Below are 17,758 nucleotides of genomic sequence, written 5' to 3' on the forward strand. Positions count from 1 at the left end.
GTACAAGGAATCAAGTTTGATTCAAAGCGAGCCAGAGATCAGCGAGTCTCATGGCTGGGGCTGAGCAAGAGGATACAGAACTGACTACACCATCTCTCCCTGTGTCCAACGAGCCTCTTCTGGGTGCAAGAGTGCTTCCTGCTGTGCCCACGCCAGCTTGTCAAGAACATCAGTACCGGCTGCCTGAGAGTACAGCAGGTCAGACACAGCAGAGACGGGCAGTTTGGAGTCAGCGCCCGCGCTCCATCATGCCAAAGGGACATTTGTTTGCTGGAGCAGGCCTGAAGAGACCATACAGGCGGACAATAGAGGCAAACACCTGCAAGAAGTGTGGTCAGTTCCGCACTGCTAACACTGGACACGGTCAGTACCGTGGCACAGTGTACTGTCCTTTGTCCTAACGATCAGTGGTTGCAGGAAATGAGGATAAAACAGTTCAATACGTAATCACGTATGTATTGTAAATAGTAAAACGTTGTATATAGTGTAGTAGCATTGTGTATAATTAATAATTCTAAATAATGGTTGTTTGTAAATATTTGAAAATATTATTTGTTAAAATATTGATACATATATAGTGTGCTGACTGTACATAATTGATTTTTTCTACTTTTTCATTGCATTTGTTGAACTTTTTTTGGTCTTTTTTAATGAAATCTTTTTTCTTTATTTAAGTGTTTTTTTTGTTTATTTTTTCTCTGAACAAACAAAACTGGAATTCAGCAAAAGTGTCATAATATCAATAATAACAATAATGATAATAAGAATAATGACAACAATAACAGTAACATAGTATTTTATTAACAAGAGAGGTTTCAGATCCTATCCAAGTCATGTGATGAGCCTGTGACAAGTGAGATTTTTGGTCCTGCAGGTTGGCGAGAGAAGAAAAGCAAAAATTATTACATATTACACATTACAAATAATTTATCAAAAATATTGGCACTAAGTTACTATAACTACTACAAGATGCAGGGAAGAACCTTAAATACAGTCATGTCTTTGTAGTTATTGTATATTGTCTAGTAATTTACAATCTAAACTTTTGGGCTAGCAAAGCTTTCTTAAGTGGGGAACTCTCAAACACCTGGGAGTGCAGCAGGGGGAGCCACTCTCCATCCATTGAGAGTTTCCCTTTAAAATCCACAGTTCGAGTCCCGCCTACGGCGAGTCCAAAATGTCAAAAATGTACTGTTTGCTTTCAGACAGCAAGATATACATTAAACAAATAGATCTGGACACAAAATCTCCTGATTTTTCCGACTATCTTTTTTTCAGATTGTTCCCCAGCTTAAAAAGAGAGAAGTTTCGCTGCGGGCGCTTCTAGATTGGATCGACTGGAGGGACGCTGAGGGACTATAAAGACTGTCTCACTTCCCGACCCGTATTTTAATACCGGAAGTGTTCTTGTTGAGGGAATCCAGAGGAACTGCAGCAGCTATATTTTAATAAAGAAATTGTTACGGTAGAGTACATATAATCTGTTTTGTTTCTAGACACACAGAACGAATATGGCAGTTTTTGTCGTAAATAATTGTTAATCAAGTAGTGGTCGGTTAACAGTGACGGAACTAAAATTAGAGCTGCAAGCTAATTAGCTAACAGCAGTGTAACGTTCGATTGAAACAAACAAATGGTAAACCGGTACAATCCTCATATTGTAACTATAACTACAGCAATAACCGACTTGAAGAGACTGGTACATTCACCATAACGAAATCCAAACCAACTGTGCCCCAGAAATGACTCTCTGCTGGTGGCTTTGAAGTGCCAGTAAAAAATCTCCTCTATTTGATTATTTATAACGTAGAATTTATATAATGGCCGAGGCTATAATAACGTTTCAGTCCCAACTTTCTGGTGTAATGGAAACGGTTTTCAAAGCCGCCATGTATGAGATCACCCGGTTGGTGGAGGACAGCTTTCTGGAAGAGTTGACACGATGCAAGGAGCAGGTTGAGTCCCTGAAAAGACGACTGAAGTGGGCGGAGAGCCGCCGCAAGGAAAGGCAAGAAGACAGGAGGGAGAGATGCGTTGACTGCGGAAGAGTCGGGATGTCCGGTGAGAACAAATCCTCAACCACAGGTGAGTCACGTCCCTTTGTTCTGTGTAAGTCATTATTCATTTAGTTACATCGCCACTAGATACACAGCTATTTATAGTCTTCTTCATTAAGCACGCACAGATAACATTGGGAAACATGAGCACAGGAAGGTCGTTACATTACATTAACCTAGATAGTAAAGCATGTTTAGCCCACATCTAGAGTTTTCTGATGGCCCACATTCAGGCTTTAATGTCCACCAAAGTATAACAATGGTTAGAGCTGACTTAAGACATTTGGGTCACAGCTGGCCCTCACAACACTTATCTGGAGCTGAATATGGTCCAGCTGTGGCCCGAATGTGTCTGCTTTCTGGGAAGAGGTGATCCACTGGGAAGGTGGTCCTTTAAAGCCAACTGGTTAACTTCCAACAATAAACTAAGAAAAACAAAAAACTGACTTTATTTTCATCTGTGGCTTGTATTTGGTCCTCGTCATCTTAAGTGTATGCTGTGTGCTCCGAGTCAGACGGTGAACAGAAAACCTGAACTTTATGTCGACGTCAGAAAATGATGAACCAGATATTTTCACAAACGAACTGAGTCAGAGCCACAAAATGACTTTAAACCATCTACTCTGATGAAATGTTATACACTTTTCTCAGTTGAAAGTGGAAATATGCAGTTTTTACGTTATTTCCTTGTTTCTTTTAATGCACATCACTAGCTTTGCACACTCACACATAAGAATTAGGATGGATACATTTCTGTGGAGCACTGTATGACTCAGGGTAGGTGTTGGGGAGGTGTCACACGGGGCAGCCAGCCAGGCATGAGTGTGCAGTAGACCCCCCCATGTTTCTCTCTAACCTGCTCCTCTTTACTATTTTCTGCAACAGAGAAAAGTCTGAAACAGGAGTGTGAGCTACAAGAGGAGCTCCATGGATCCCAGGGCTCTACCGGAGAGGCAGCCAGTCATCAGATGGAAGAGGCAAAACCAGACTCCCAGAATGTCACCAAGTCAACACAGGTAAGCAAGGTAGGAAGGGTTTTCACACAATATGTTTCATAAACAAGGTTATGTACAGTAGGAACCTCTGTAATATTTTATTTTTTGCATTAAATCTACTTTGATCGACTGTAGTCTTCTACAAGAAAAAAATTCAATCAGCCAAACGTGCCTTTTAATACATTCCAAATTAGGGATAAACCAACAGTGAATTTTTCATGTATTTGATTCAAGCCCAATTCCAAAAGAAAGTTGGGAAGCTTTCTAAAATGTAAACAAACAAAAAAGAGACATTTTACTGTACAATGACAAATATTAGCTCGTGTTTACCGCCGTGTAACATCCCCTCGTCTTTTCCCAACAGTTAAAGCTAAAAGTGCATGTTGTCTTCCTACATGTCTGCCAGGCACCAGGTGTACAAGGAATCAAGTTTGATAGACTCCTGAAGGAGGAAGCTCTTCAAAGCGAGCCAGAGATCAGCGAGTCTCAGGGCTGGGGCGTCCGAGCAGACGGTGAGCAAGAGGATACAGAAATAGAAATCATTACATATTACGTATGAAAGATGCACGTTGTCGGTCACATATAAGTCAAGTGTCAAATCAGAATTTTACACTGACTGAATTGGACATTTACGGCTCTTTTCTTATGGTTCCTCTTCTCACATCTTTCAGAAACGGATGGATCAAGCCTGCCAGGACCTAGTAAACGTTTTAGTGAGCAGAAGATCCCAAAGTGCCATGTGAACTGGGAAACCGGCTTTGACCAGAGACCAGAGTCAAACCAAGATGGACACTCGGGTGGCCCCTCTGAACCTCTGTTCCAGAGCAGGTATAGCATGGATGAGTTAAGTGGCTTTGACAAGACCGGGTATGGAGACACCAGTATGATAGACATGGGTAACTTTGATGGGTTACAAGGTTCATCATCCCACCTCACTGATGACCTGAGTTATGTGAACCGATATGATGAGGATGTGGAAGCACCAGAAGAAGCTGAGCACCCGTGTTACCAAACAGGCACCCCAGGGAACAGAAGGGTTGCACAGAGTTCACCAACAGGCTCACCCTCAAGGACAAATAATAATGTAAGTGCAGAGTTCAGCTGTTTACTGATAAATGAGGAAGGGTACCTTCAGGACCCAAATGTCATGTATGCCGATCAGGTGTCTGGTGATTCAGGCAGTAGATCGAGCTTTCGTGGACATGGCGTTCGATTTGACCCCTCTGTAGATGGCGCTAAGGATATATATGAGCCTTCAGATACATACAGTGATACTTTAAACTTGGGAGACAGGTTGCAGCATCAGAGTACAGGAAGAGGGGGGAAGAAAGACACCTGTAACCAGTCCTCCACGTCCTTCCCTGATTCTGTTTCCCTGAAGACCCACAAACAGACACACAAAGGCACCGGACATGAGGCCCCATACTCCTGCAACCAGTGTGGAAAGACCTTCGCTCAAGCTTGTAATCTCAAAGTCCACCAGAGGATTCACTCAGGTCAGGGGCTCCACCTGTGCAGCCACTGTGGTAAAGGTTTTCCTTCCTTTGGGGATCTAAGGACACACAAATGTGGCCAAACGGGAGACAAACCTTATTGCTGCACTGTTTGCGGGAACAAGTTTAGCCGACTCTGGAATCTGAAGCTGCACCGGAGAATTCACACGCAGGAAAAACCTCATCGGTGCAACATGTGCGACAAGAGCTTCACAAGGGCGGATATATTAAAGGTTCACCAGCGTACCCACACAGGGGAAAGACCATACTGCTGCGCTGTTTGTGGCCTCAGCTTCAAACGCCTGGATCATCTCAAGTCACACCAACGCAAACACATGACAGACCTGTAGGCCAGGGCTGAAAAGAGGTTTAATATAGTTTGTGGTAAAAGGAGGTCAAAAAAGGAATGTTTGTAATTATAAGCTATAGATATTTCCTGCTCAGATACACTCCTAACTTCTCTTCAATTATTGAAAACCTTTTTTTAATAAATAAGGTAAAACCAAGACAACATTGGATATTATATGTTTCATGTTTGATTTCTAAGTCTCCTTTATACCCAATTTCAGCTGCTCATTTTGTACTTTAAATACACCAGCTATGAGTAGAACGGGGGGAGAAAAAAAACAAAAACAGTAACCTTATTGTTTTGTTTACTTGACTGATTCTGAATAAAACTGGCTTCAAATGTCCCTGCGTGTTTCTTGTTTTTAGACATTTGTCCCTGCAGGAACCTTTCAGATGAAATCACGCTGTGGTTTATAAAACACTGACGTGTAGTTTGGCTCTTGGACACTTCACAGCAAGAATTGAGGACATATTTGCCTACTTTTACAAACACTCTGTCTTATCAGACAAAACCGTGTCACAGGCTGAACCTGGTATATAAACCATGGGCCTGTAATGCAGAGCAGGTTCAGTATATCCAGGTAAGCTTTTGGTTATCTGGCTTAACTAACCCCAACTACTGAAATCCTGTTCCGTGAAGTCACAATGCTGCTAATAAACTCTGTAAATTAGTTTTCTGACAAACAGTTTAGTTGGCAACACTGGTACCAGGTTGAATGATCAAATATTGTACCAAAATCAGGAATTTTGAGTTGAAAACACATTTTTGGGTTGTTGTTTACAGTCTCTTTATATAAAACTGTAAATAACGCAAAAGAGGCTGAAGCTCCAGCAGCTACATGCTGCTTACACACAATTTATCAATTTAGTGATGGCATAAATTATCATATACAAGGCAGAGGGACCAAGTACTTGTGGAGCAGCCATGGCTTGGCAGGTACGATGGACATTCTCAACCAGAAGATCAGTAGTTCGATTCTGAACACCTAAATTGACTCACATATGATCATCAGATTAAGAGATTTTTTTGTCATGTCGATACAGAAAATTACTCCAACCCATCCAGGTTGGTACCTGTTGAACATGCACATGGAGACAGATGCCATAAACAATGGAGTGGGCAGCCATTCACAGTACATGGGGAGCACGGGGATATGATGACTTGCAGATGGGTACTTCGGCTGAGGCAAGGAGGTAAACTGCCATTATCGGAAGAAGAAGGTAGAGTGGGAATCGAACCGCCAGTAACCTGAACTTCAGGTTATTGGACGACTCTCACCACTGAGGCCCCAAAAGTTAATGGCAGCGGTGGGATTCGAACCCACGCCCCCGAAGAGACTGGAGCCTTAATCCAGCGCCTTAGACCGCTCGGCCACGCTACCTTAAAAACCGCAGTCACACGCAGTCAAAAATATATAAAAGGAAATAGCTTGTTACTGTACAGCACATAAATAGTTTGTTTAGCTCATTTATTTCCTTTACACTTTAGACTTATGTGGCAATAAATATGATTTTAAGGCGTCATTTAAGTGCTAAAATGTATTTTCTTTCTAAGTAGATAAGTTATATGTGGATGCTTGGTACAGCCAGCGGGTTTCACTTCAGAAAAACGCGTTTTGTAATTCTTTCTGTCCTATTGAAGCCACCGTACGGCGTCGTCGATGACGTGATATCAAAAACAAGACCCACAAGTGGGTGTAGATGACTGAGCTTGGTTTAATAATCACTCGTCATTAATTATATTAGCTAAACAACAAAGCCATGTGACAACTTTGGCAATTTACGCTGAACTATAGTTGAAATCATCGAATTGCTCGGAGTCGCTTCATCCTGTTAATGACTGTTAGCACACGAATGTTCAGCGACGGAGACATATTAGCTAGCTAGCTAGCTCACGCTTCCAGTTGTGCAGTTACATTTACAGTTTAATTAGCTCCTGTTTATCGCTCAATACCAGGAATACCGACAAATGGATGCGTTACTGAACAGATGCTGCTTTATCTTTATGGCGTACTTCCAACAGGATGTAACAGAATTTTCATACGAACATTTTTAACGCGAGGACCTCGTCGTTGACCCTTACTTACTCTCCATAACAAACGGTATCCCGGAGTGTAACAGACACGGGACGCTGACAGAGTCGACCATGTCGGATCTGGACACCCTCGTTGTGACCTTTCAGACTCAGCTCTCTGATGTGATGGAAGCTGTGATGAAGACAGCGATGTTCGAGGTCACCAGACTGGTGGAGGACGTCTTCTTGGTGGAAGTGAAGCGCAGGAATGAGGAGGTGGAGTCCCTGAGGCTCCAGCTGCAGTGGACTGAAGGCAATTTCAGTGACGACGGCGGAAAGACCAAAAGGTGTATTGACCTTGCAAGGAATCATGTGGAACAAAGAGCTGACCCTGTAGAGGAAAGGCCCGAGGACTCCCAGGGTGGTGAGAACAAACACACACAAGATGAGATGTGTTCGTAGAGGGAGGTCATATAGGATTACAACAGCACAGTCGCTCTCTTTTTATTTCCAGAAATGTTTAGGGGCTGTGATGTGAAAAAACAGGGAGATTCTGATGAACGCTGGATGTCAAACCACGGAGTCAAAGCAAGCTCACCAGACAGTCCAGCGGCCACCCAGAGCCCTGAAAGGGAGTCACAGGTGAGTCAGAGCAAACGTATGCTGCGCTAAGATAAAGACAAAAGCCCTTTTTCATATTCAGAATTGATTATATGTGCCAGGAAATGAGGGATAAGATCTGTGTTGGGGTGAGAAACACCATGCTATCCTCAGCATTTTATGTGCTGCATGTCTTGTTCAGGCCACAGGAGAGGCTGATGTGATGCCCACAGTAGATATGAAAGAGGAAGAAGTTAACAAGCCATATTGTTCTGCTGTGCACTTGAGAGGTTGGAGCAGTGCTCTTGATGGTGAGTGTTTTGAAGTGTATAGCAATAAATAAAAGGAAGTGAAGCATTATTTACTGCACATTTAACTTTTACTGCTAACTGTACGACAGACAATAATATAATAACAATACAGGTTTAACAAGTACTGCAAGGATTCTGTTTTTATGACAGTGGTTATGATGCGTCTTTGCTGGCCCAACTCTCTTCTTGATCCTGTGTGACTGCACATATTGTATAAAAGGGGCGATGCATGCATCATTTGACACTTTTTTTGCACAAAATACACTGATCACCACAGATGAGATGAGGTGAATGCAGCAGGAAAACTCCTACAGTTCATACATGCCTACCATTTATGACATCTGCACGTCAAGCTCTTACACTAACTTTTGGACAGTATTCCAATTAAATGTCCCAGTCGAGCTGTAACCATATCTCGACTCAACTGTGCATGTAACTGTACTGAGTAAAATTCATACATCTATTGGATGTTTTTTAAGGGGGTGAAATATTGTGATCAAAATACCAGGTACATTGTATCAACAAGAGATGGAGCTTTTTTTCTTTAATTGTACCAGCAGTTCAGATAAGTGCTATGAGCTTGATTGAGTTTTGTTCTGGTTGATTTTTCCAGGTGAACCTGGTCCTGAAGAGACATCACAATCAGACATCACAAATGAAGTGGTTGAGGCACCGAAACAGACTCAAGAAAAGAGTGAGGAATCATTGAAGAGTGTCATTAAGCAGGACCCACAGATATCTGCTGCGTATGGATTTTCTGAGGACCGGCAGGAAACACACATGGCTGCAGATGGACCTCTTGTTTCATCTTTAGAACTGGACTCCAGCTGGGTTGGTCTGCCTGTCAAAGCAGCTGGACCGCTGCAGAATCACAGACTTGGTGCTGAAAAGGAATGTGACCCTGTCAAAACTAAAAGTTCTCTAAAGCTTGCAGAACATGAACTGTCTGATTCTGTTAGAGCAGATGTACAGTTTGCCCCAGACAGAGATCATGCTTGTTCCTCAGAATCCCCTAAAGGCAGACTGCAACCCAGCAACATCGTGGGCGTGACGGTTAAGGAGGAAGTTATTGATTCTGATGGGTGTGACGAAAGCGGGCATTCAGAAAAGAAACTAAAAAAGACTGGGACGGCATCTTTATCTTTTTCAGTAAAGCAGCACAGAGTAAGTTCAGAAGCACACAAACCAAACCACATTTACCATAAAGCCACTGTGCAGGAGGTTATGAAGCTGCATTCCAAAGTGGGTGCTGGTCTCAGATTACAGGCAGCGATGCATCACCTCCACCGACCGATGAAAAAGGCCCCACACACACTCCAGAATAGCGCCACTGCAGCCGTGTCTGTAGCTCACTCTCAGGTTGTAAATTTCAATAACTTCAACAGAATTCCCTCCACATCCAAAACTGTCGCTCCTGCTGCAATCTCAGTGCAGCGCGTTCACCAGGGTGACAAACAGACTTCAGCTCTGAGCCGAACCGGTGCCTCGTGGATGAGCATCAAATCCCAAAATCAGTCCGCAAACTCTCATCACGTCGGCCCCGCCCCCCACCCTGACTCTCACCCTCACGCTGGCCCCAGACACCTCTTGCGTTGCGGCCAGTGCGGCAAGTGCTTTCCCCACCCGAGCAACCTGAAAACCCATCTGCAGACTCACACGGGTGAGCGGCCTTTCTGCTGTTCGCTCTGCGGTCGCAGCTTCACGAAGCTGAGCAACCTCAAAGCTCACAGACGTGTCCACACCGGGGAGAGACCGTACTGCTGCCTGGCCTGCGGCAAGCGCTTTACCCAGAAATGCAACCTGAAACGTCACCAGAGGATCCACCTGGACGTATGATGATGGACAGACAGTGATACCAAAGACACATTTGGTGTGTGTGTGTTTGTTTTAGATTGACAGGCTGGAGAGTTTACTTTACAAAGTGTGAGCTAAATCATGCGACCGCATCTGTGCACCCGGCACTTAAAGTGATTCTCACATTCTTCTGCGCATTCCAGGAAGGCTCTTCTGTTCATTTTTAAAGTTGTTTTAGTGTTATACAAAGATGGGAAACATTGTTTCATAAGTGGGGCATACACCAAAATAGGCCAAGTGCCAGTTTTACTTAATTCCTGATTTCTCTGTGAATGTTGAGATGTTTATTCTTTTTAATGTAACTGGAAGCACAGCAGCTCCTAACAACCATGGATACAACCTGCATTTATTAAAAGTGGAAATTGGACTTCCTTTCACTCCTCTTTACAAACAGTTCACATTTAAAACTTTAGAGTGGCTATCAGACATCATTAAAGTGATTCGATGGCACAGACACAACTCTATCACATCTATTGCTGGATGTGAGTTTTTATCAATAAGTTACAGGATTCGCAGTTAAAAATAGTGTTGTTTCAGTCTTCTGTCGGAATTTGTTCAGTTGTAACATCGAACCTTTGTGGTCCATCTCATTGCCTCAGTTTTTATCTATATAATATTCCCTGTTCTCATTTGTTATAGATATTAGATTGTTGTTTATTGATTTTGGGGATGTTATGAGAAACGAACCTTTGTAAAAATATTACAGTCATACACTGTTTAAATAATGAAATGGTTAGGGTTAGACTAACACTTGGTAGCAACACAAGGGAATTCTGTATTTTTGATACAACTTGACTGAGATTTTGTATTTGCCAAGACTAAAGTACTGAAGCATGCACCTTGAGGAAAACCGCTTGAGTTATTTGTTAACACATAATGTTTCATTTAGTACACCCCCTGTATATAAGTTCAGTTTAAAGAGAATACATAAAAGCATAACTGGGTGTGAAATGTCTCAGTCATCGTTCAGTACCTCGTTTAAACACTTGGTGTCACCCTTGTACCTTGTTGAAGATAACAGGAGCTTAACAAAGATTTTCAGATGATTGCTTGTCCTTTTTATTTGGCTTTTTTAGGTATTAATGGAATAGAAAGGGCACTCTTAAAGAAACCCCACTTCGTTAGAGGGATCATTTCTGGTAACAAGCATCTTCAAGTGCTGTTTTAGTCTGTCCGTGCACCCAAGTCCGTGTGTGTGACTCATTCTCAGGATTAAGCTTGACGTGTTGTATCTGTAGCAAGAGTCAAAGCAGCACTGTGCAGGTGGAACAAGCGATAACATTTTAATCTTGTTTTCAAGGTGAGGAAAAAGCTAGCAGTGGCTAAACTGTTTCTGTGTGTGTATGTTGAAAGGAAAAAAAGTGAATTAAAGCAGCGCCTCCGTTCTAGATGTTATCCACCCTTTTTTATGTTTGAAGTCAACAACAAGAGGACTTTTCTATGAGGAGCAATTGAGAAATATCTATTGAACTGCATCTGCAGTAGGCAATGGATAGTGGTCACTGTGAGAGGGATTGTTAAACTGTTGAATGTTTGGAAAAACTGAGGTTATATGAACGTGTTTGTCCGACATTACCTTGTACATGTGCATTTAAGCTGTACCATAACTTTGTGTAATTTTGTTTGTTTGTTCGTTCAATTGAATCCCTGATGTAACTATCCCACCTGAAGATCTTGAAAAATACATTTTCATTTCCTTCTCTGTTGTCTTTAGCTGTGTCTTTACATTAATTCTTTGATTTGGATTAGATGAGGAAACGCACTTGACGTGGTCATACAGGTAAAGAGACTCAATGGAGCCAAGCAGTGAAAATGACTCTTAAAGATCTTGCTGCAAGCTTGTAGGAATTGGAAAAGTGTGATTGAATGTCTCCATGAGCAAAATATTGAGCTTCTATCGTATACCTTCTAGCTTATCAACCACATATGCAAAATGACCAAACTATTAAAGTTATTTCTACTTAACATTAGAACTCTATTACCTTGAATTAAAATCAGTATTTAATTAAAGCTGTCCGTCTTATGATGTCCAGGGGCACAACATGAGCAAATAAGTGCCAGCCTCCTGTACAGGTGACTGGAGGAAAGAAAGACAGTTGTCTTTATGAGTCAATTTAATGCTTTTTTTAACACTTGGTTTAACTCCAAAGCATTTTACAGTGACAAGGTACAATTGTGCCATTGGATTCATTCACTGTGAGACACTTGGGGTCAGTCTAGAATTGTCTTTCACAGTAAAAAAAAAAGGAGGATTTTTTACCACCCACTCAGATAAAAACCGCCCATGCACTATGGTGCAGTAACCCTCCCTCCACTCCCGACCCCAAACAGATACAGAGAACCTAAGCTTCTTTACTCATGTACTTTGCTGCCATGAATCTGATCTCCAAAATAAACAGAAACATTATTTTTGATGAATTCTGATTAAATCATTTTGATGAAATAAACATTATGCAGGTCACAAAGTGGAACTGATTTAGTTACTGTGGCTGTGTCTAATATACTGCACTTACTCACTCAGCTTTGTGGGGGCTCAGATCTATTAACGTTTATTTAGTATTTGAGCCTCTGTGAGTTCCTCCTGATGTGCAGAATCCTGCAGCACCGCATAGCTCGATAATGTGATAATAGGTGAATTAAACTCTGGTAAAGAGAAGGCTGCTCAGAGTCACCCCAAGACATAAACATCAAGCCCACTTCTGAAGGCAGGATGGATGTCATAACACAGACATGATCACAAACAATATCTATCTTAAGAGGTGATTAGAAACGCTGTTAGGCACAGAATCTGATACCAACACATTACCGATATCTAAGGTTTAGCTCTTAGAAATGCACGTGTCGAATCCTCGATGCACATCTAACAGTCAGAGTCGTTTCTATGCTGTTAAATGAAGAAGGGATTTTAATTTGGTTTGATTTTGGGCAGAAAAATGTGGGGGTTTTGCTAATTTTTTTGAGATCACACATGTTCAATTCAGGTGAAAGCGTTGATGTAAACGGTTATCAATCCCTAAGCAGCTGAAGTAAATAAAGACCTCAGCTCACGCTTTCAAAGTATGTTCGTAATTTGTAATAGCAATTTTATATGTATATATATTGATATTCAAAACCCTCACAGATGGGACAGTAACATTTGGAAATGATCATCTCATTGTGGGTCCATCGGCATGGATGAACTCAACAAGGAAGGGACGCCGATGTCTGTGCCAAGAGGAGTTGGTAACTAGCAAAGTGAACCACACAACAGGAATACAGCAGAATAAGTACAAGCTATTCCTCAAACGTTTGACGTAATCAGTTGTGAGACTGATTCTTACCGAACGTGTTGTTTCTTGTGCTAAAATAAACCCACAAACAATCTGACATCCAAAGATTTTCTGTCAAATCTGAAAAAACACAGATAAGAAGCATCTTTCTGTAGTTATTATTAACTAAATGAGCTTTTCAGTTTAAAATGCTTGGAAGTCTTTACATTCACATAAAAACATTCTTTATTTGATAGCTTCAGTATTCAAGGACTGCAACATGAGCTCAGTCTGTTGGATAGAACAGAAAGTCCACTCTGATTATCTGAAGACCATCATCAAAGTCTTCCATTTTACTTTTATACTTAAAGTCCATTTCACAGCCTGTAGTTTTCATTTTAAGTCACCAGACACATATTTTCAGTGCATTGACTGCACCCTTCAGTGTTTGATGTAAATGCTGAGAATAAAGGCCAAAATCAGCTCACAACAAAGATCCTGAGGTTCATATGCAGTATATGTCCCTCATTTCTGTTTCACCTGCCATAGATTGCGATCAGTGAGGGTGCTCTATACTTAAAATACTTCTACTGCTAATACTTTGTTATCACACAGCCCTTTCTAACCTGGAACCGAAGCTGTTCTTTTCAAAGCCATCGAGGCTCTTTTACAAAAACAGGATTTTACCTCACAAAACACAGCGGATCCTGGTTCGCCACTGCCTTGACTTTGTTAGTTCAGAAGCAAACCAATGTGTTAAAACAACAAAGCTATACAAAGTGATCAAGGCGATGGTTGAGCAGAGACGTCATTGTTCTTCTGGTGGCTTTGAATGAAGCGTACATGCATATAACAGCTTCGTTCCTTGTTGGAATAGGCTGTCTGATGACATCGTAAAGCACTGAAAGTAATCTAAATATAACACACACTTAAGCTGGCGTGTTTTTTTAGGCGATTAGTTTTGTTCATGCTCAGCCCTCTGGCAGCAGTACATTATTCGGGTTCCCTGCCTGTACGTCTGTGTGCTTTTGCAAACTTGAGACAGACTTGAAACAAGTCTACTTCAAAGAAACAAACCCATCCCTTTGACCCAATCAGAACAGAAATGCTTTTGAGTGTTATTCTGGAGGGTGTGGGGGAGGAATGCATTCTATTATTTAAAATGGTGAACCTGTGGAAAAATGCTACCAGCTGCTTTTGTTGAGCTGCTGAATAAACATCCATCAAATGAACGATCCAGGTAATAGTTATGAGAAAATGCAGCTCCATGGCCAACACAATGATCAGTATTTTCTCTATTATGACACTTAGAAACATAAAATCAAATGGAATCAGTCGGATATGAATCCCCTCCGAGTACCTTTTGTTTAAACACACAAAAACCTCTCGTGTGTTTTCTCAAAATCACAAGTTGTTTCAGCTTTCACTTTAGTTCTCCCACTATGTTCAAAATGGTTGACTGTTTTTTAAGGCACTGCCTTTCATTACTGTGACCCTGCTAAATTTTCTCTGAGCTGAGAGAGAAAGAAAAACATAGAGGCAGATATGAAAGAAGGCAGACAGAAGATGTCAAAGGAAAATGACACTGACAAAGAAGGCCAAAAATGACCCTTGTCTTGCAATTTTCATCCGAGTCTTAATTGTCTTTTTTAAAATTTTCTTTATTTACAGGTCAAAAACAGAATAAGAAGCAGTGCTTGACTGGGCTAATGCCTCCTCTTCCTGGAATATAGAGTTATGTTTTAAAAGAAACTTCTCTACAAGATCATTCCAGGACTATCTTCGGTGCTTAATGAGCTTCCAAGTAGGTTGTTGAAAATTTATTTCAAGTGTTGCCAGGCTGGTGTATCTTATTCATAAGATCTTTATATATATATAATAAAAGCAGCTGAGACAGAGGAGCATGAACTTTGATGTAATTTTTTCACTAACTTATATTCTCATTTGTTGTGAGTCCATTAAAGCCATTGAGACATAGGTTTAAGTCCTTGAGATTCACCTTCTATTTCATTGTGTGTTAAAGATTAAGTGCAGCCATGAAGTCAGTACTACATATCACACTGTGAACAGAAAAGGTATTCACAAACATTCAAAGAGGACTCATAGAAATATTCTCCCTGATCTTAATGACATTTTTCAGATTCTTATCCCAGCAGGGGAATGAATGCTAATGTTCATTGCAGCTGTTAACAATGAATTATCATTTTCCTGTTGAAGTTGGTCGGATGTTGTTCAGTAGCTAATTAAGTTTATAACAGTTATATTTATTTAGCCTCCAAAATGCATCAATAGTCAATGATGTAGCTGAACAGTCCAAAGTCAAATGTTTGGTTGGGTTAGTTTCTTTCAGTTTGGATACATTGTTCTCTTCAGTCAACAGCAGATGTTTGTGAATTATGTGATTTTACTTATTCTCAATTAAAAAATAAATAATTGTCCACAAACTCCATACTGAAAAAAAATTTTTCAGTATAGAAGTCTTTCAGTACTGACTGCAGGATGATTGCTACATCATTAGGTTGATTATAATCTGTAATGCTGTTTGAAATGTAAATAGAAACAGAAAGGAATTATTTGCACATCTCATTAATTGTATGAAGAGTAGAACATAGAAAACATTTTAGAATGTTGAAAGTGAGACATGCTATTACTTTGTGAACAAGATTAGCTCATCTTGAATTTGATGGCATCAACATGTCTCAAAAATGTTGGGACAGGTTCATGTTTCCCACTGTGTGGCATCTATTCTTTTAACAACATCTGTAAACATCTGGGAGCTGAGGAGCCCAGCTATTGGAGCTTTGGGAGAGCATCGTTGTCCCATTCCTGTCTGATAGAGGATTCCAGCTGCTCAGCAGTCCCGGGTCTTCTTTGGTTTTATTTTGGGTTTGCTGTTGGTGAAAGTCTGGACTGCAGGCGGCCCGTCCAGCACCCAGACTCTTCTACTACGAAGCCATGTTGTTGTAAAGATGCAGTGTGTAGTTTAGCATTGTTTTTTCCTGAAATATGCAGAACCTTCCCTGAACAAGACATCATTTGGACAGGAGCATATGTTGATCTAAAAACCTGCAGGATGCAGGTTTAATATTTCAGCTGAGTGCTGATAACAAGCTCCTCTTCTTTGATTCCATGATTTCCAAAAAGAATTTCAAATTGAGATTTTTCTGACCTCAGAACAGTTTTCCATTTGGCCATCAGAAGATGGCAGGGTTTCCTGATCATGTCCACATGTGGCTTCTCCTCTGCATGACAGAGCTTTAACCTGCTGTGTTCATAGACAATTATTTCTGGAAGTGTTCCTGAGCCCAAGCAGTGATTTCCAGGACATAATCATGTCTGTTTTTAATGCGCTGCTGCCTGAGGGCCTGATGATCAAAGACAACCGATGTTGATTTTCAGCTGTTCCTTACACACAGAGACGTCTCCAGATTCTCAGACTCTTTTGATGATATTGCGTACAGAAGATGAATGTTCAAAGTCTTTCAAAGTCAATTTTACTTGATTTGTTACTGACCTGTTGCCAGTTAACCTTAGTAGTTGTAACATTTCCCTCCAGCTTTTTCTCCTGAGTACCAGCCTTCCAGCTTTTTTTGCCCTGTCCCAACGTTTTTGAGACGCATTGCCGCGATCAAATTCAAGAAGAGCTATTATTTTTAGTTCTCTATGCACAGTGTCCCAACTGTCTTCCAACTTTTCTCAGTATGTTGTCATTAAAGTGAGTATGTTCTTAACTCTAAAAGGAGGACTCCCACTGACATGGTTTAACACTTGACTTTTTCTTCATTGCCATAATTAAGGAATGAAACATTTTGGTTTGATCACTAAGGATGACATGTACATGTACAGTTTTGACTTTCTTTTAACTATTTGTTTTCCCCAGTCACAAATATTACTTAATCAGCTAAAGACAACTGACAAATATACCATGTCATATCACCTTTATGTAATCAGCTAGGACTTACTAAAATAATGTCATCTGGTACTGTGGTTTAATGGTAGCTACAGGGGGAATTAGTGCCACAAGCTATTTATCTTCAGGGGATTAACTTCCAACATATGTCAAAGAGCTTATTCATTGTAACAGATTTAGTTGCAAATCCATCACAGCACCTGAGGAGGTGATCTGCAGAATTTGTAGCAAATAGGTGGAAGTCAAAGGTGTATAACACTATTATTACTTATTACTTACATAGATGTGGTATAAAATTATCTGAAAAAAGAACATCCATCCATCCATCATCTGCCGCTTCTCCAGGGATCAGGTCGTGGGGGCACCAGCTTGAGCAGAGAAACCCAGATGTCCCTGTCCCTGACCACTTCCTCCAGCTCTTCGGGGGGGACCGGGGCCAAGAGACATAGTCTCTCCAACGTGTCCTTGGTCTTCCCCAGGATCTCCTCCCAGTGGGACGTGCCGATCCACCTGTCAATCTCCCGCTCCATCATCCGCAAAAAGCCGAGACCTGATTTTGAGATCGCCAAATTGGACCCCCTTAACGCCCTGGCTGCGCCTAGAAATTCTGTCCATAAAAATTATGAACAGAATTGGTGACAAAGGGCAGCCCTGATGGAGTCCAACCCTCATCGGAAACACGTCCGACTTACTGCCGGCAATGTGGACCAAACTCTGACACCGGCCATACAGAGACCAAACATCCCCAATCAGCACCCCCCACAGGACTCCACAGGGTGTAGAGCTGATCCACTGTTCCACGGCCAGGACAAAAACCACACTGCACCTCCTGAATCCGAGATTTGACTATCCGACGGATCCTCCTCTCCAGTATCCCCGAATAGACCATACCAGGGAGGCTGAGGAGTGTGATCCCCCTGTAGTTGGA

General features: G+C 41.4%; 1 protein-coding gene and 1 non-coding gene across 2 annotated transcripts; one reads left to right on the top strand and one right to left on the bottom strand.

The window, feature by feature from the left end:
- Nucleotides 1-1,408: 1,408 nt before the first annotated feature.
- On the top strand, nt 1,409-11,358 carry LOC140305187 (uncharacterized). Its single transcript, XM_072383941.1, has 9 exons — nt 1,409-2,085; nt 2,943-3,082; nt 3,459-3,564; nt 3,724-4,891; nt 5,417-5,474; nt 6,956-7,331; nt 7,422-7,549; nt 7,710-7,818; nt 8,432-11,358. The coding sequence occupies exons 1-9, from the start codon at nt 1,821-1,823 to the stop codon at nt 9,652-9,654; spliced, it is 3,573 nt and encodes a 1,190-aa protein (XP_072240042.1). The 5' UTR covers nt 1,409-1,820; the 3' UTR covers nt 9,655-11,358.
- Nucleotides 6,194-6,275, bottom strand: trnal-aag (transfer RNA leucine (anticodon AAG)). Its single transcript has one exon. It is a non-coding gene; the product is annotated as a tRNA-Leu (tRNA).
- Nucleotides 11,359-17,758: the final 6,400 nt, after the last annotated feature.

This window comes from Leuresthes tenuis, unplaced genomic scaffold, assembly GCF_036924035.1.
Source record: "Leuresthes tenuis unplaced genomic scaffold, fLeuTen1.0.hap1 SCAF_4, whole genome shotgun sequence".
Classification (NCBI taxonomy): Eukaryota; Metazoa; Chordata; class Actinopteri; order Atheriniformes; family Atherinopsidae; genus Leuresthes; species Leuresthes tenuis.